Genomic DNA, 19,667 nt, shown 5'->3' with positions numbered 1-19,667 from the left:
AGGTATTAATGAGATTTAACCTTTCCGTTTGGTACAACGAGGCTAATTGGGCTTCTACTAGTGACCAGTGCTCATTGTTTGGTATGAACTTTCTCATGTTTTTTTGTGTATTCTAGTATTGTGTCTAGTGTGCTTTTTGATGGAGATTTCTTTTCGATTAGATAACCGTTGTCGAGCAAGTAAGCGCCAGGTTTTTTCAATTCTCTTACCAGAACCATGTCACTCATCATGCTGACAGTAAGTTTTCCTTTGGAATGGTATACTTTTTCGTCCAAATTGATTCTTCTTGACCCATGGACAATACCACAGGCTTATGCCATCTTCGTTTTCCTCCAAAGAAGTCTTCGGCACATGACAAGGTGGCTTTGAATTTAGAACAGTGATACATCTTGACGAAAGTATACTTTGGTGATTCATGAAGTACTTCTGCAGTGAACGTTTGGATACCTTTGGTGGCATTGTCAGGCGGAATTGTACAGTTTCTTATATCCGGGAGTCGATAAATTCCGGCTGGCTTGACTTTAGTGCAATCATATACATTGCCTAGTCTCATGCTTGTGCCTTGAGAAATCCAATTTGATAATGTAACAAGTACCTTTTCTTGTTACTAAAATTCAATTTTTCTAACCTAATGATTCAAAATTCCAAACAATAATTTGAGACGTCAATATTTTTGGGGTTCTCTTTAGCCTGGAGATCCATGCTATGATTTCTTATTCTATATACTGATGGCGAAATATATAGCATGGTATGGGCTGACAGTTTGGATTTCCCATATCCTAATAACGGTTGAAAACACAGCCAATCAAATCCTGTTATTGTTTCACTGGTCACACTGTCTTAAAGAAAGTGCAAGTTCCGAAATTTGGTTTTTATTTTAGTAAGTGAGGACATCGCTAAATTCGAATTTCCTACTGTAATTTTTTTGAGGCCAAAATCGGACTCACAACCGTCAAGTATTCATCAGATTAAAAAAAAAATACGCAGACGGGTTCCTGTCTAGGTTCTCTTATACTTTTAATTAATCTTTCCTAGACCCTTTTCTTATTTCTTTTCTTATTTCGTACGACTGTACAATAAAATATTTTTTCTTTAATTCCCTTCCCATTTATTCTTCATCTAATTCCAATTTTTGATTCTTGCGATGTGTCCCTCTTGTTGCTCCTCTAACTCAGATCTTATTTATACCTTTTTTGATGGTTGATTATTTATCAGATTTTCGGATTATTTTGGTCACGTTTTTTGTGGTGAAGTCCTGAAGAGATTATTGATCAAAGTTCGAAACGTTGGTTCTGTGTTTTTTTGTGAGGAAAGCACTTTTTTTTTTAGGTGAAGTTCTGAAGAGATTATTGATCGAAGTTTGAAACGTTTTGATTGCTTTGTGGAAGGTAGAGTTTTTCTTTAAACTTCTGAAGGGAGAGTATATCTTTTCTGTCTATATCACATACCACCCTTCTTAGACTGACGGTCCCCGTCAGATAATTAATAAAAGAAACTAAAATGCACATCAACTACGTACGATAATTTGTTACAAATAAATTCTTTGAGATATGGTCATATATAACTCTGTTTAACAAATTGGTTTGATATAGAAGTGCGATACAAATAAAAAATTTTAGATTATAAAGGTTAATAAGAATATTGTATTTATAGTGATAATTTTCTACGAATAAATGCTCAATAAAATTTAACAAAAGTATGCCTTCTGGACTGACGGTCTCCGTCAGAAGAGAAATGAGAATAAAAAATATATCAAAAAGTACGCGTCATCGCAGTTTCGGGCCAAGGCGTGAAATTATGGTTAGTGGCGGTAGACAAGAGACCGCCCGCGACTCTCCCTAGTCCTCTCGTTCCGGTGTTTATTCGACCCAGACCTCGCGTGGTTTCTTCTTCTTCGACCCTGCTCTTCGGTCGTGAGTTTTCTTCTTAGTTATTAAAAATTTACTATTTACAAGAAATTATTAGTTTAACGAAGACATATATTCTACAACAATGCCTACAAAGAAGTCCAACGCAAACGAACACACCGACCGTGACCACTCCATAGCCGACTGGGGGAAATCATCCATCACTGGTTTAAGAAACAAACTCAAAGAGCTGCAACTCTCACATGTTGGTAAGAAAATCGAACTACAAACACGATTATTTGAACATTTCAACCCTCCTACCGACACTACCAACATCCAGCTATCAGACGTATTAGAGGAATTCCGATCAATGAGAACCGAATTAGATACACTTAAGAACAACATTCATAATAATAACAACATTAATAAAACTACTCAAACAGTCAGGGAAATCCCTCAATTGCGGTAGTAATTTCTTACTGCAATTGCGGTATAAACGTCACTTTTAAATTTTTCATGTACCGCAATTGCAGTATACTCAAGAAACAGAATTCAAGATTCAAGGAGAAATCAGGCAATTTTTGTACATAATTGATCATATCTTTTTAACGCACAGACAAAATATTTTTTTCCGTAGATCAGATTCTTTTGATAAAGAAAAGCTATCTTCTCGTACGATTTTTTACAGTCGATGTTTGTTTATCTTTGTCGACCAGCACTATATGTAGCTGTTATAAGCCTTTGTAGGCTAATCACGATTGAAAACTACCGCAATTGCAGTATACCGCAATTGAGGGATTTCCCTGACTGTCAAAACAACCTAATCACCTCCGTCGAAAGTCCGACACACGTCAATTTCGAGACTGGACAAAGTCGAGACCCAATTACACCGAATCAAAACAACCCAACACTTACTCAGCAAAAAAACAGAAACAAGAATTCTGCCATTCTCATAACAAATGACGAACAAGATGAGCCCTATATCGAAGAACAGCAAAATGTTTTTGGTTTTGACCTTCAACAAAGCTTATCACAACAACCAACACAAGGTACATTTAATTATAGTAATCCCTACAGCCCACCAGGTCTTAAAACTACCACCCTAAACAAGATAAAGAAACATGAGTACGTTGATTTCGACGACATATTGCCCCCTCCACCCTCAACCAATTGCAGCAACGAGCTACTGGGTTTCCAACTCGACGATAACAACAATCTCTATCAGTCAGGGAAATCCCTCAATTGCGGTAGTAATTTCTTACTGCAATTGCGGTATAAACGTCACTTTTTAATTTTTCATGTACCGCAATTGCAGTATACTCAAGAAACAGAATTCAAGATTCAAGGAGAAAACAGGCAATTTTTGTACATAATTGATCATATCTTTTTAACGCACAGACAAAATATTTTTTCCGTAGATCAGATTCTTTTGATAAAGAAAAGCTATCTTCTCGTACGATTTTTTACAGTCGATGTTTGTTTATCTTTGTCGACCAGCACTATATGTAGCTGTTATAAGCCTTTTAGGCTAATCACGATTGAAAACTACCGCAATTGCAGTATACCGCAATTGAGGGATTTCCCTGACTGTCTATCTCAAGCCGAACCAAACAAAATCAAAAATCCGTGACTATCCTTCCTGGATCTGTGCCTGGAACACATACTGCCAAGCCTACCTACACTACCACCCTGATATGCATTTCAAACTCTTCAGCTATTTTAAGAACATTGCCACCATAGCCAGGAAACACAAGTTTGAAAGTGTTTATCTGTACGACAAAGCACTTCGTCATACCCTAGCAGCTCAACATTCGCTCCCCACCGACTTGCGCACAGCTTCATGGTGCAAAACTAATGACGAACTATTCAATATTTACTTACGCGAAACCTTATTACCATCATGCTATCACTGCCACTCATTCGGACACTACGTATCCTCCTGCCCATACAAAACAAACTCTAGATCATCTGTCAAACACAATCCCTACAGCTACGTAGCAGAAAAACAGTTTCGGAATGACTCCCATCATCCACAACAAACCGCATTCTCTAGGAATGGAACCAACAACACACGTCAACCAACTAATGCCACAAATGATATCTGCGGACGATACAATCAACTCGGTTTTTGCAATAAACCCCCTTGCCAATACCGCCATATCTGCAACAAATGCTACACAGCAGGTCACCCCGGCAACAAATGTTTCTCAGCAGCATCCTCAACCCGTACATCATTCAGACCTACGTCCGGCTAATCCCTTACCAAATGGCATCATAACTCCTGTAAGTATAGATAATCTTTCACTAGCCTTAGTAGGTCATCCGGACCAGGAACTTTGTAATTATTTAATCAATGGACTGACTAACGGCTTTAACATCGGTTACCATGGCCCTCATTCACCATCCCTACAAAAAAACCTACGGTCAGCCTTAGAGCACGAAGAGGCAGTCACTACAGCTATCTGCAAAGAACTACAACGAAAACACACTTCTGGGCCATTCCGGGAACCACCAATACAAAATCTACATTGCTCGCCGCTGGGCTCGCGGGAAAAAAAAGATGGAACAAGACGACTAATTATGGACCTTTCCCAACCACTTGGCGAGTCAATTAATGAAGGCATCCCCAAGGAGGACTTCCTAGTTAAATATGCTAGCTTTGACCAGGCTACAGAACTTGTATATAAAATGGGAAAGGACTGTTTGATGACAAAAATTGACATCCAGCACGCATTCCGCCTCCTTCCCGTCCATCCATCCCAATGGGTATTACTTGGCATTCACTGGCAGGACATGTACTTTGTCGACACTCGCTTACCTTTTGGATTACGTTCATCACCAGCAATATTTACATCATTTGCAGACACAGTACATTGGATCCTTCAGAATAAATACGATCTTACTGAATCGACACATTACTCTGACGATTTCCTATTTGTTCATCAACCCACAATATCAATAGCCAACAATGAGATTGGAACTGCGCTATCAGCTTTTCATCACCTCGGAATCCCAACTGCGGATGATAAGACTGAAGGCCCTTCTCGTCAGATAACCTACTTGGGGATTGAAATAGATTCAGCAGAGCAAATTATACGCATACCTGAGGATAAGTATATTGAACTGATAGATTCACTGCCATTCTGGACATCACGTCGAAAATGTACTAAAAAAGAACTGTTATCTCTAATTGGGAAACTCTCATTTGTTTGCAAGGTTGTTAGACCTGGTCGCATTTTTCTACGCCGACTCATAGACACGTCAACATCAGTCACAAAATTGCATCATCATATTACTTTAAACAGCGAGGCACGTGCAGACATCAAATGGTGGATTGACTTCCTCCCGTCCTGGAACAAATCATCCATTATTCCTGACCCATTCACCATACTCTCCAGTGACATCAGACTCAACACGGATGCTTCAAACATTGGTCTCGGGGCGATCTATGAAAACTCCTGGATCCAAGCAGCTTGGCCCACGCAGTTTACCAACGTACAATATGACATTGATTTTAAAGAACTCTTTACAATTGTCATCGCAACTAAGACCTGGGGGCATAACTGGGCCGGGAAACGTATTGTGTTCTTAACAGACAATCTCCCAATCACTCAGATCTGGCAGGCTGGCTCTACGAAATCACCCCTACTCATGACCCTCATTCGAACATTATACTTAACTGCGGCTAGACTTCAATGTTTCATCTCTTTTAAACATGTATATGGCCTTGATAACCCTATAGCTGATGCTATTTCTCGTTTCCAGGACGTAAGATTCCGGCAGCTAGCACCATCAGCAGACGCACATCCAACACCGCTACCATCCAACGCTTGGGAAGTCTAACCATCGAGAGACTAACCACAAAAATGCATCATCTCATGGCTAACACCCTGGCCCCAAGCACCAACGAACAATACAAACGATGCACTACCAACTACTCCAACTTCTGCCAACATTTCCACCTACAAACATTCCCATTAACCGAGGAAGTACTAATGCTTTACACCACTTTTCTCTCTGAATATTCGTCATACAACAACATCAAAATGCACTTATCAGCACTAAAGTTCCACGATATTCGATATTGTTATCACACACAACTGCCACCGCTTCCACGACTACCTACCTCCTCATACGCAGCATAAAACGCACCCAGGGCCCGCAATACAAAAAACCCAAACGGCAACCCATCACAGTTGAACTACTTACTCAGATTTACAAATACCTGCTAAATTCAGAATATTGCACCTTTGACCGACAAATGCTATGGACCGCCTGTACAACAGCATTCTTTGGCTTCCTACGCTCATCAGAATACCTCTCACCATCCTCGCATAAGTTTGAACCCAACCACTACATTACTATACAATGACATCACCGTAATGACATCCATGGCCCTGGTCAACATAAAAGCATCAAAAACAGACCCCTTCCGCCAAGGCTGCGTCATACGCCTGTGTCCCACCAGTCACCCAATATGTCCTGTTCGTAACCTAAAGGACCTCTGCCGGATGCATCCGAAAAAATCCGGACCTCTCTTCGCATTTTCAAACGGTTCGTTTCTAACTAGGCGCAGATTCAACCAGTTACTTCACACTATTCTTCATAATACCAAAACACATCCGATCTCAACCCACTCCTTCAGAATAGGAGCCGCCACAACAGCAGCAGCAGCAGGACTACCAAGCTGGCTAATTAAGCAACTTGGTAGATGGAACAGCACTTGTTTTGAGACTTACATTCGTATCCCAGATAAAACCATCAGGCAAACAGGACAATTATTGTGTCGAACTAAAACCCTTGGGCATGGACTGTGGAATCCAGATGCACCTCAGCAACAATAGCCTTTCTAGTATTTATTATATTATTTGCATCTACCTCATCGGATTCAAGCGTACAATTATGCCCTATTTACATCTATACTGTGCTCTACTGCGTCGGCACTTCTAGCACCTACTAGTCACTACTACTCGACGTCCTTTTTCATTCGGGCCTACTCCTCGTGCATCATTTAGCCATACGACTATATCTAGGTACTCACATTCTGCGGTAGCCTGTTTTTTTCCATATAGTATATTTCAATGGTATACTTACGTTCTTATTTTAGCATATAGTTATCATATCAGAATCGCTCTTTATAATCAAGTATTTTCTATATACATCCGTAATATTAGTATTTACTCAACTTATTAATTACTCCACGTTAACAAGTTGTTTTTCTTCGGCATCCCACACACTAGTTCGTCTAGTAATGTTCTTCCCTCCCTGTAGGTGTGGCATTGGGGTCGCTCTTTGGCCGTTCCTTTATTTGGCGGTTGGTCACATGATTGTGACGCCTAGATTCTCTTCCTAGAGCCTATGTTAGCCTTTGTACTTACGGGGCCTCTGTATTACACATGCCGACCGAGTACCGTATCTGATAGCCTTTGTACTTACGGGGCCTCTGTATCCTGCATGCCGACCGAGTACCCACATGTTTAGTCGCCTGTTAGCCTTGGTACTTACGGGGCCTCTGTCATATGCCGACCGTGTACCTTACTTTCCTATAGGAGTGACCCCAATATATCCGCCACACTTGTATATAGCAATAAGCCTACATTGACATGAAATATATAATCTCAGGGTCAACGGACTCATTCTCGTCTCCATTTCTTGTCTCCCGCCCACTAATTATTATAAACTTCACGCTAAATGAAATAGTAAATGATTACATAATTACATCTCATGTACACGAGCAATCTCATTTAATAAGGCTTGTCTTGCGTGTGAATGTTCGTTATTCTCAACTTCAGTTGAGCTAGAATCTGAGAATGTGTGTCTGTGTGTGTGTATGTCCCAAAACTTTAGGGCAACCTGGAGAATTCAAAAATGGTCAGATTTGGCTGAAATTTGGCACACTTGTTCCTTTAATATCTGGGGGTGTTTTTTTCATTTTTCAAAAAATTTTGATTTTTGGGGTCTGGGGACGAGTTTTTGCCAATACGGGGCTAAAACTTTGGGGCAGCCTGGTGACTTCAAAAATTGTTCGATTTGGCTGAAATTTTGCACACTTTTTCTTTGGGTGAATATCTAAAAGTCTACAATTGGGCCTATGAATAATTTGAGGCCACTGAAGTTGAGCCCAGTGCGTTGCGCACCTTCGACTATTGTTTATGGCAAATTGCCTGTGATTGTTCATTGTGTATGATTGTTCATTGCGTGTGATTGTTCATTGCGTGTATTAAATATGATTGTGCAGGTGATGCCGGTGCGTGTTAAAGGGTGTCGATCGCAGCGTCAGTGAAGCAGCACGAGCGAACGAGAGTCGATCTAGTTCGCTGACGTATTCCCATCGGTTACCGTCATAATGGAATGTGAGATGTCGAGAATATAGTTGCATTAGCAATTGTATTTGCATCGCTAGTTGCATGTTATTGTATGCCAAATTATGCTAATTTCCTTCGGTACGAGGTCTTGACATGTTTCCTTCTAAAAAGCAAAGGCCATGCTGTTGATTTTTGTCAACATACATTGACAATCTTTTAAACATTACATCGTCTAGTCTTTTGCATTTTCCAACTGTTCGTTGCCGGATGATACGATGAAGTATTAAGTTTCTTTGTGTTTATAATGCTATACATACTTCCAGCATCCATTTTGAAATGAAGTTTGTTCCTCTGTTTGATAATAACATTTCTGGTGCTCCGTGTCGGCATATCAATTCATTAACTAGTGTTCTAGCTAGATTTGGAACGCCATGATAGGATATACGTATTCAATCTCACGGCGACAATTTTCCATATATTTTGCCGTCCCACTTTCTGGCACTAGAGCGATGACCATATCTGTCTGCATATACGTGTATTGTGAAAGGTATACCATGACGTAATTGTTTGTTTGGAGATTCATACTTCCTGGTTCCTGGCTTATCTCCATTGCGATATCAGCTTCATACGTTTTTATGTTTTGATTATCTCTTTGAAACAGCATATCCATCTTCAAATAATTGAAAGGGCATGGATAAAACTTTTTGATCAAATTTTTTCTGGCATCTTGATTGCTTTTTCTTTGAATGTATTTAGAACTTGGACGTTTTTTTGACTTTTTGATTCAATAATAATTTTACTTATACATAAATGCCTTAACAAAAATTAATCTTTGGTTGGCTTGGGTATATTATAAAATAATACTGTTCAGTGCCTTCATCCGGGAAGCACAGAGTTTTGTTTTTGATTTGTTATGGCTTGATATAAATCCTTTTGCCCGGAGGGGCAGTGGGTTTATCAACCGACGGTATGTGCGAGGATAATTTGGCTTTTAGAGTTATACCCTTACAGTGCATTTTTCTCAAATTTTAAACTTTACAACTCTTACGAAGATTGTTCTTTTCTTTGTTATCCATTTAAAGTTGCACCTTTCGTGAGTTTATCGTTCTCTGGTGATTTCAGGCTACTGTATGCAGATTTAACCTCTTTTTAAGTATGGTTTCACGTACATATTGGTTGAGTTTAACCGGTAAGATTGTACACAATGACTCTTTTGGAAAAGTAGCCCTTCAAATTATTACAAGTGTACTCAGATTACTTCCATCAGTCTACCAACAAGGTCAACACTGTTCTATTCAGACAGCGATAGCCTATACAAACTTGTAATCCAGTTCTATCACATTAAAACTTAGAAGGATTGTCAGTCAACGGATTACGTTTTTATTTTCATTCTTTTATGTTCTGTGAAACCGTGAGCCCCACGTGCAAAGCAAGGGTTTGACTCAAGATAAGCCTTTTTCTATCGCCCTAAGTATTATTTTGAAATAGCGGTAGTTCAGAAATGTTATTGGCAATTTTTGTAGAGTTTCATGAAACAGCAATCACGCTATAAATAAGACAAAGTGACAAAAAAACAATTTCATTGTTTCTTTTATTCTTTTTTCTCTTATCTTATATTTTGCCAACAATTTGCCCATCTTATTTGCACGTCATGAACATTTCCAACACCACCAAACTCAATGCAGACTCAAGTTCTTTGAACAACTAGTCGAGGAATGGTGATCTATTTTTCCAGAAATTTTCTCACATAGAATAACATCAAAACCATGGAGATTTCCAAAAAAAGTTTTCAGCTTTTCCAAAAATATTATCTTACATGGGAATAGCTTGTTTTACCATATTCTTAAATTCCGTGACGAGTTTTGATGAACACATTTGCATTTTTTGGTATTTTTATGTGTAAACAAGGTAAGTGTAAGAGAAAAGTTTGCTCGCTGTTTTTGATGGTTTTTTGAAATTTCGACATTAAAAAAAGTCAGTTTTTTTAAAATAATTTTCGAACTACGTTTTCAAATTTAATGTATAATAGCTCCAAATTCAAGTTAGAGCATCCTCTATACAATAAAAAAAGAATGAACAAAAAAAATTAAATCCTGAAGCTCACAATATCTCGACAAAGTTGTACACTTTTTTTTGGTGCACCCGGTAGTTCCTCCGAATATGCGTAGCTGTCTCCGTAATATCGATTTTTCAGATGTTTTGCCAGTAGCTGTTTTGTAACATTGTCTCCATCGCCATATGCGTATTGAAATAGACCAATTAACAAACGTGTTGACGTTAAATTTCTGATCTAGCCTACACATAGGGATAATCCGTTATTTATTGTTTGTCCGACAGGAAATAGTGAATCGTTTAAAACATTAATTACCCTATTCCTTGATGCTGTCATGGCTGAAAATTAAAGCATCGGCGAACCCTCCAATAACTTGGGGACGAGATGGAGTTTTTACAAGCTCTTATTGGATTTGGTTGGTCGTTAACCAGTAATAAAAATTTTTTGATACTTTTTGTAAAGAACGCGTCATATTTATTACTTCAAATGACATTATTATTATAATGAAATTATTACAGTATCTTATAAAACCTCCATCTCTTCTGATAACTTGGAAGCCGTCTGTGATAATTTGAAACAGGTAACAATGTTCCTGATTATCGGCGTTCGATTCGTAAAAAATCCAGCTTCCTCTAGTTACAGATTGATTATAGTTTCCACCCTCCATATCTACGGTATTTCTCGGTGGTAATACTCCGTATACTCAACAAACTATGGTTGGTCATTTTTGACCATTTTATATCATCTAGGCTCATACTACCAGTAAATTTTGATGAGGCTCGACTGTTCCTATTTTTTTGACACTTTGAGCCTCAAATTGTACCTATCATGTTCTCACTTATAGGGAGAAATTGAGGTATTTTATGATTTATACGCAAATTTTACTACTCTGCCCCCTAAATTGCTCAAAATTGAGTAATCTTACGACTGGTCACGTCCGCTCTACCTATAGCCTATCGAATCTATAGGTCTAATAGTAACGTTAAACTAGTAAAAAGTAATACAATAAAGAAAGAAATGATAAAACACAATTGTATTCAAGGATCAATGAAACTTTTCTCACATACTTTCCATATTCAAAAAATACCGTAAATTCAAACAAAAAGGTGGATGCAGTACATGAAAATTTTCGAACTAAATAATTGCCATTAAAAGGGCCATTAAAAAGAGGTATTGTTTGTTTCATAAGGGTGACCACGTGACGATTTATGTTTAGGAACATCCAACTGATTCTCCTTTTGGTTATCTTCCAAAGCACTGTCGCTATCGTACATTTCCAAACCTTTTGGTGATTCGTCGGTCAAGTTGAGCGTGGAGGCGCAACTACCACGATGGTCCTTCAGTGATTTTGCTTTCTGTCGCGCTCTCTCCTCTAAATCGTCATTACTTTGGTCGCACTCACTTTCAGGTTCCCTGTAAAAGTATAGTATTGAAAAATTATTGGTTGAGCCTCGCGAATATGTTGATTTAAGCCTATACTTTTCCAATTTTTAAGATCTAGGGAACTAAACTAAAAGGAAATGAATGTCGTATTTTATTCATTGCCTTATCGGCCCTTTTAACGCCGGCTCTTATCGGTGTCATTTGTGTTCGTTGGTGTAATAAAGGCTGGCGTAAGGGAGTGGAATTTAATTAGGGCCGGGCTTAAACTGGAAAAAATTTAGCTTTGGCGTATTTAGGGCTGACGTAAAAGTTGGTGCTAAAAAATGGCTGGCGTAAAAAGGGCCGATAAGGCACCTGTTATTCCTGTTTCGTCTTCGAATAATGATTAAGGTAAATAAAAGCACTGCCAACAAAATCCCCATCAATGTTGCCAAGCTGATAGTTGTGTTCTTGAAAGCTAGAAGACAAATCAAGATAGATTTAAATAAGGTCAGATTTGCTTGACGAGAACTTTTGATCTTAGAAAACGTCGAAAATGTAAAATGTAAAGCCTTTAAACGAGTTACCTTCGACATTTTCTGCAGTTGCCTTCCCTTGGTTAACGGTAATATTTTTATCGTTGCTGTTGGCAACAATAACGGAACAAGTCTTTCCGTTACCATGGAAACCTGAACGACATCGACAAAGGAAAGTATATTTGCTGTTGATGCAGTCCGCATTGGAGTCGCAATTGTTCGTCTCGCAATGGTCAAAATCTAAATGAAAAGTCACACTTTATAAAACTTTGACAAAATATTTAATTGCCTTTTTTAACAACTTGAGATGTCAACTAAATTTATCAAGCGAGATTTAAAAAAGTGTTCCACTATTGTTTGAGGTAAATTTGAACACGCTGTATAAATAAAAATGAATACCATGCAAAGAGCTTCCAACAAGCTCGTCATTTTTCTGCGAAAATGTCTTTGTGACGGTATCTGTGAACTTGGATTGGAGGGTGTTGATGGGTGTGGTCATCTCTTGTTCGAAGTAGAGTATCGTGTTCAAAGTCGCCAAGTTACCAAAACTGAGATGCGAGAAATGAGATTGCGCGAAAAGTTTTTTTTGAAACCTTTCCAAATTTCGACAAACGACATATTTCAAACGACCAAGTAGACGAAGTACAACGCTTAGCACAACGGCCATTTATTGAAAACAGTTGACAGTTAACTCTCAGACTTTCTTACCATGAATATAATATAGAAAAAACTATCAACTATGTATTTTATCCCCATGCTCTTACCTAAAGGAAAGAATTTTGGTAGCCATGAAATGATCTTCTTTAAAACCAGCTCCCAATTCTTTTGTCAAGTCCTGATGGAAGGAAATTATGTTTTAAAGGGATTCCGGCATAAAAAATGAAATTAGGTCAGGGCATAGCTCGAAATACTTTCTTCCGTTGAGTGCGAGGTTATTAACTTTAGAAGTCTTTCCGGTCGACATATTCCGAACCCTGAACTACGGTTCTATTTCTTCCGCATAGGTGTTTCCCATTATAAAACTGCAATAATTTAGTTAAGTAGGATGTTCGAACCTCACCTTCTCTAGTTCTTGCTTCATGCTTTGATAGATATCATTTTTTTGGAATTCTTTCCTCAAATCAACAACACTGTAACATGTATTAGACAGGCGACATAGCTTTGTAAAAGTTATCGATGCATGTACCGATTTTGCTCCTGTAGAAACGGTTTGAAGAGAAAATTACTGTTAAAGTTTAATTAACGTTACTTGAAAATTATGAAATTTACGATGAGCTTTACAATATCAGTGGTCACCAGTACTAAGTATATGATGACGATACTCACTTGACTGACAAAGCAAGCCATAGAAGCCTTGCAGACATCTGCACGTTCCATTCACCATCTGTTGGTTTGCATTACACATCTTCACTTCTTCTAAAGATAGCATGAATGATAAAGGCTTGGGGACACGAGAAGTTTTTTTCGGTGTTGGTGCAATGCAGCATGCTCCATACTACCAACCTGAAACGCTTTCTCGTGTCTCCACCCCATTTATCTTTTAATAACATTTGTGCTTCTCTCACTTTTGTCCCTGGGACAAAATCAGCGTGTCTTTTGGGTATTTCCCTCACTTTTTGTCCCATGAAACAAAAAAAGATACCATGAGACACGCACTTTTTTCTTGTGTTGGTGGGATGGAGCATATTGCATTGCACCAACGCGAAAAAAACTTCTCGTGTCCCCAAGCCTTAACGATGTTGAGACCTCTATTTATCATATTCTTTACTACTGGTGAATCTGAGTGAATCGGAAATGATATCATTCTTATCATTATTTTCACCGGTCCTAGAATCATTTAGCCCATGATTAGCTAAGGAATCCGCCATCATTATTACGCTGCCTTATCTTATCCAAGGTCTGCCGATCACGGTAAGTTTTTCTTACCTGCTAATTTGATCGTCAAAGTATCTTTAGATTGTTTAACAATATTTTGCAGTTGGACGGAACACGTGTACACCCCTTCCGTCTCGTTGTTCGTTGAATTGATACTCCAAATTGATGTTGTTGTTTGTGACAGTGTTTTACCATCCTTCATCCAAATGTATAGGACATTTTGGTGGTCGTTTGTTTGAAGGTTGCAGGTGATGTTAAACATGCTTCCTCGTTGTATTTTCAGTTCCCCGGAAAACGACAGAGTAGGGACTTCAATGTCTACGGCGAAAGGGAAGCAAATTTTAAGATGGGCTACGAAAAAAATGAAATACAATGTACAAACGTAATTCCGAACCAAATTTGCCAAAAAATTCTGATATTCGACACTAGGATGTTCAGTGAAGGGTATATTTTCCACAAAAAAAGTGATTTACTGCTAGTATACTTACAGTAAACATGAAGTTGGTAATTGACAGATTTTGCACCCAAAAGGCTTTTTACTGAGCATGAGTAAACGGCCTCATCGGTCAATCGAAGAGAATCGAATGAAAGGGTTTTTTCGTTTTGTAGAATAACCACCCCATTTTTTAACCACGTGACTTTGTATTCGTTTGTTGAATTTGAATGACATCTTAAACTGATTGATGTCCCCTCGTATAGCTTAGATGTCTTTGATGGTATTATTTGAGGCGAATCAAGATCTTGAAAGAAATAAATTGACAAATTTTTTAGTGTCAGGTTGTTACGTAATGGAAGAACACGAACGAATAAAGTATGTATATCTTTGCGAGAAAAAAAAAATAAATAAGTACTGCGTCTCCGCTTTTACTATTCATACTTTCTGAGGAGTATGTGGATATTGGCTTATATTTTCAGGTAAACATATCAGGAAGATAGAGACGGTTTCACACTCAAGGTCCTTTGTAGAAAAAGGTAAACACTTACATTTGATTTTGAGTTGAAGTTTTTTCGAACTTTTTTCGCCAACAATGTTTTTTAAGCGACATAAATACACACTACCCGAATCATTCCTGGACACATTGTGGATTGGGAAGACATTTTCAGTTCCTTCTTTTAGAATAATACCATTCCTTAAGAACTGAACTTTTTCAACATCAGGGTAGCTTCGATACAAACATTGGAAGATAACCTCATCATTCTCTTTTGTGTCGGCAGACGACAGGAGCTTGAGCTGTGGTGTTGAAAGATCTAAAAGCAAGATAGAAGAATTGATTTGCAGTGTCAAAACAAACAGACAGGTTTCATGATAATTCTGATCATTTTCTTAAATAGTATAATTAGTACAATTTGTGAAATCTGCAACTGTTGGTTAGATTTGGGTGATCATTCTCTTATGCCCTACAGACATTCTCATTCTCTTACATTCAAAGCGTATCACTCGTTCAGCTTGCTTTGTCAATGAATCACTGGTGACTTGACACTTGAATGTGATTGGTTCGTCTGATCTTTCATCCCTCGCGACAATAATGGTCTGCTGGTCAGATATCATGCTGTCGTTCCTATACCATTTATATGTGATAGTTGGTGAGGAGCTCCGTGCAAGACATTTCAACTGTTTCTTTCCTTCTTCATTGGACATCGTCTGTATGGTTAGTTCATCAAGCCCTTGATGAGGTAAGAAAGTTTCTGTTTTTAGAATGCTCATTAATGAAAGGAAAGACTTATTCAGGAAATTTTTTGAATGAATATTGAAGCAAATTATGTTCATTGTAGAATCGATTCAAGGCTGTACGGCTATTTTTTATATTTGATCAAACTTCTTACATGATACTTCGAGTACGATCTGCTTGCTTTCTTTTCTCTCAGCCTCGTTTTCAGCCACGCACGAATAACCTCCACGCCTCGATCGAGTGATGTTGCTTAGCAACAAGAAATCAGAAGACAAAATCAACTGTGAGCCGTGGTAGATTGAATACTTGATTGGAGGGGTACCAGTCGTAGAACAACGAAGAGCGATGGTCTCTCCTTCCCTCGACATTGCTCGTGGAATCATAGACAATAGAGGTGTTTCCAAATCTGGAAACAAACGTACTGGTAAGTTGTTTTTCTCAAAATTTGTTTTCACAAATTGTGATGATTCTTTCGATGTCTCGTGTTTTAGTCGACTGACAGGGGAATTGTTATTACGTTCTACAGATTGTGTTTTTTCTTTGAGAAAGATCGTTTCGGGGGGAACTCATGTAAACAGTTTTCAAAAAGATGCCTTGTTTGAGGGCGATTTGAACAAGTAGAAAATCAACTTAATAAATATTACTTACAAGTATTATTGCTGTTTGAAACTGTCTTCGACAAGAGAGCAACTGCGTTTTGCGCTTGACACATGTACTTATGGTCAGTTTCGTTGCGACGAATGATAATCGTTTCTATCGTTGAAATCAATGTTCCATCTTTCGACCAACTGATGGATGGTGGTGGTGATCCTCTTGCTTGACAGGTGTATTGTATGTGTGTGCTGTTGACAGTGTGTTTGGTCAGGTTTATCGTATGAAGGTCTAAATATAGCAAAGAAAATGCCTGAGGGTTTATTTAGAGGATAATTTAATTTCCATTACACTTTAAGATATATTCAACCTTAATCTAAATGTTGTTGCTTGTAGCAGACATTACTCTGCTTGTAGTGCATTTTGTATTGTTTTCAAGACTTACAAATGTTCTTGTCAAGTGCATGACGATGTTATGTTTGGGGAAAGGGAATTATTGATATGAGATATCGTCCATGAAGAGCATTTCTATTTTTGGACCTACCTCCGGGTACCCCGGTGGAGGTCCTTTAAATTAACCTATGTTCGTTCGTTCGTTCGTTCGTCTGTTTCCAGCTTTTCTCGGGATTGGCTCATTACTTTTTTCTGTTTTTTGAAATAATGATGCAAAATGATGATTCGTAAAAAGTGACGGGGCCCGATTTTCGAAAATATTTTTTTTCCGGCCGGCCGGAAAAACCGGTTTTTGACATTTTCTCGAATTTTCATCTTTAGTTTTTTCTGATTATTTTGCAGAAAGATGCGTATTCGCAATGCTCAAAACATGGCCGAGTTCGATTTTTAAGAAAAAAATTTTTACAGTTAAAAATGCCGGAAATCGCCGTTTTTGCAGATTTTTTCCTTATATTCTCACCATTCATCTGTCAATAAAAGTGATTTTTGCGACCAGAACTTTCTATTTATTTTTTTCCTTACAACCCTTCCCTCTCCCCCCATCAACAATCAATGATGAATTTATTGCGTTATGCATTTTCGCTATACGCTATATTTTCTGACTGATTTTTTTCATTTTTCTCCTCGCATTGCTATCTAACTTTCATCACCAGGTAGGTCCATTCAGCATCTAGCTTGCTATTTTTCGGATTACGGATTTGATGGGTTTTTAAGAGGTACAGTAATCTCTTAAAGCTTATGGAATTCTCATGAAGGGATTTTATTCGTATATACGTTTTTTCTATAAGAACCACGTATAAATGGACGAAAGATTTCGAGACCAAAGATTAAGAACAGTGTAGGAACAAGGTGATATTTTTTTAGGAAATAAGACCAAAATACCAAAACAGCTAAAATAAATGAGATAAGAACATTTAGGTACATTTAGGAATTTAGGAAAATCTTTGGACTTCAAAAAATTTTTAGGTTCTTATAAAGATATGCCTGGAAAAAGGGTTAAAAGGAAGAAAAGAAAAGAAAATTATATATCAGAAAAGCACATTTTCGAAAGTGACGAAGATGAAGAGGCAGTTTTGTGTCGTGTAGATGATAAAAGATCACTATTCATACTCAAATAAGCTAGACAGTGTTTTCATTGTCTTCAGGAATTCCAGAGCAAGCCGGCTCGGCAATCTATGAACTAAAAAAAAACATTAACAGGAGTGGAGATTTGAATCGGGAGCTTCTGGTTTGAGGCGGTAACGCTATCGAGTATTTGGATATCACTTCTCAAAGCATGAGGAACGCCAGTACGGTAGGACTGAAACTCCTCCCAAGAGGAGGCCACCTAATAACGAAGAACGACACTTTCTCAGGGCATCTGGATACCGTCTTTTCCCTACAAAATGCTGTACTGATTTTAATACTCCTCTTTTCGGTCACCGGCAATTCATACATCATCACCATGACGACCTGGTCGCGATGGAAAAACAAACGTAAGGATCGGAAATCAATTGACTATTTAACGACACATCTTGCTGTAATGGATCTTTTACTGGTAATTACATCTGTACCAGAGATGTTGAGCCATAACATTTACTCCACTTTCATGTTTGGTCCCATTGGTTGTAAAATCATTTATCCTTTATCCACTCACGCCGTCATTGCGTCCGTGCTAACGCTTCTTATCATCGCGTATGAACGTTATCAAGCGTCAAAAACACAGACCATCATAATGCGTAGTAAACATACAACAATCATTTTATCAGCTATCAGTTTTGTTAGTATCGTACTTGTCTGTCCTTACTCTTGGGTCCTTACTTATGAGTCTAAATCTACGGTAGACGAAGCATTGTGTTTCGAAAGATGGGGAGTGTTGTATCGAAGGATGTACACGTTGGTATTATTTATTGTGCAGTACTCATGCCCAGTTCTGCTTATGAGTTATTATTACTACCACACGTGGAAGAATATAAAGACTTCTACAAATAATTTGATATTACGGATGAGTGTTGATCCCACGCCCTTACTAAAGGGTGGAACGCCCTCGGAGTTGGTGACAACTCTTTCGACTGGAGCAAATATTTCGGACTTTACAAATTTGAATACAAGCTTCGTCAAAAAGATTAGCACTTCGAGCAGTGCACCGAATTCAAGAGTTTTATTCAAAAGACTTTTGCAATGTCGTGAGTTGACCAAAAAATTCACCATTATTGTTTTAGTTTTCATCATCTTCGCATTACCCAATCAATTGCTCTGGTTGTATATCGACTTTGCACAAGATGGAAATATCAACTTTGACGAAAGTATCACAAACTTGTGCTATATTTTAACTTTTGCTAACTGTGTGGTTAATCCGATCATATATGGAAAACGTAGCTCGAAGAAATTTTTAAAGAATGGACATTGATTTCTTCCGCTGAATAAGAAATCGGAATTAAACATTTTTATCATACATTTTGAGAAAAATATAAATATAAGATAAATTCATGTTAGCGTTATTATGCTTATGAAAATAATGTTATTTGTAAAAAACTTTCCGGAAAAAAATATATATTTTCAAGCCGTTGAAAATTTACGAGCTTTTTCATTTTTCATTCTTCATTCCTTGTGCATAAGTTCGACCCACCAATCCCCGAAAACAAGGGATGGGTTACCAGACCTCCCGTTGCAAAATCCTTGACACGGTCTTGCAAAATTCCGTAATCTAAACCTTCCAGATGTTGAAAATTTCCCCAACCTTTAAAGCTTCAGCGTGTCGGACGAAAAAGTCTGCATCTGGGTGCCAGGTAAAGCACTCTGGGGATAACAGCAGTTACCCTTTTTTTCTTAAGAACAAATTTTATAAGATAAGGCTTCGAAGGCCAAAATGTTAAGAACAAGTTAAGAACAAATTAAGGCTTTACACACCCTACAACATCTATTTTCTTAGAAAAATGGACAAAAATACTCACAAAATAGGGAAAATAAGAACATGTTAAGAACATTTTTAGACT

At 38.0% G+C, this 19,667-nt stretch overlaps 3 protein-coding genes across 3 annotated transcripts in view; 2 read left to right on the top strand and 1 right to left on the bottom strand.

Annotated features, from left to right (window-relative positions):
• Window positions 1-1,992: 1,992 nt before the first annotated feature.
• Window positions 1,993-5,992, top strand: LOC136808153 (uncharacterized). The gene is made up of 3 exons (XM_067064695.1): window positions 1,993-2,312; window positions 2,628-2,896; window positions 5,613-5,992. The coding sequence occupies exons 1-3, from the start codon at window positions 1,993-1,995 to the stop codon at window positions 5,990-5,992; spliced, it is 969 nt and encodes a 322-aa protein (XP_066920796.1).
• Window positions 5,993-11,802: 5,810 nt separating this feature from the next.
• On the bottom strand, window positions 11,803-15,271 carry LOC136808179 (uncharacterized). Its single transcript, XM_067064717.1, has 9 exons — window positions 14,963-15,271; window positions 14,467-14,718; window positions 14,030-14,296; window positions 13,430-13,519; window positions 13,164-13,300; window positions 12,868-12,938; window positions 12,503-12,651; window positions 12,155-12,343; window positions 11,803-12,045 (listed from the first exon to the last, which is right to left on the bottom strand). The coding sequence occupies exons 3-9, from the start codon at window positions 14,238-14,240 to the stop codon at window positions 11,834-11,836; spliced, it is 1,059 nt and encodes a 352-aa protein (XP_066920818.1). The 5' UTR covers window positions 14,241-14,296; window positions 14,467-14,718; window positions 14,963-15,271; the 3' UTR covers window positions 11,803-11,833.
• LOC136808177 (protocadherin Fat 4-like) overlaps window positions 15,195-19,667 on the top strand; it is a 51,788-nt gene continuing 47,315 nt past the window's right edge. The window contains exons 1-4 of the mRNA XM_067064715.1: window positions 15,195-15,276; window positions 15,409-15,652; window positions 15,845-16,072; window positions 18,894-18,977. Of these exons, the coding sequence (XP_066920816.1) occupies window positions 15,994-16,072; window positions 18,894-18,977 (163 nt within the window). The 5' untranslated portion in view covers window positions 15,195-15,276; window positions 15,409-15,652; window positions 15,845-15,993. The remainder of the gene's footprint in view (window positions 15,277-15,408; window positions 15,653-15,844; window positions 16,073-18,893; window positions 18,978-19,667) is intronic.

Source organism: Clytia hemisphaerica, unplaced genomic scaffold (genome assembly GCF_902728285.1).
Source record: "Clytia hemisphaerica strain Z4C2 unplaced genomic scaffold, Clytia hemisphaerica genome assembly, whole genome shotgun sequence".
In the NCBI taxonomy this organism is placed as follows: domain Eukaryota; kingdom Metazoa; phylum Cnidaria; class Hydrozoa; order Leptothecata; family Clytiidae; genus Clytia; species Clytia hemisphaerica.
The sequence above is the reverse complement of the archived record's forward strand: the minus strand, read 5'-3'. Positions and strand labels throughout refer to the sequence as shown.

Coding starts and splice junctions, on each gene's coding strand:
- LOC136808153 (XM_067064695.1), top strand. CDS start 1,993: ATGCCTACAAAGAAGTCCAACGCAAACGAACACACCGACCGTGACCAC. Junction 2,313..2,627: donor AGGGAAATCCCTCAATTGCG/GTAGTAATTTCT, acceptor CCGCAATTGCAG/TATACCGCAATTGAGGGATT. Junction 2,897..5,612: donor ATCACAACAACCAACACAAG/GTACATTTAATT, acceptor TCTCGTTTCCAG/GACGTAAGATTCCGGCAGCT.
- LOC136808179 (XM_067064717.1), bottom strand. CDS start 14,240: ATGTTTAACATCACCTGCAACCTTCAAACAAACGACCACCAAAATGTC. Junction 13,520..14,029: donor TTTGACGATCAAATTAGCAG/GTAAGAAAAACT, acceptor TGCTATCTTTAG/AAGAAGTGAAGATGTGTAAT. Junction 12,046..12,154: donor AACTGCAGAAAATGTCGAAG/GTAACTCGTTTA, acceptor TTTGTCTTCTAG/CTTTCAAGAACACAACTATC.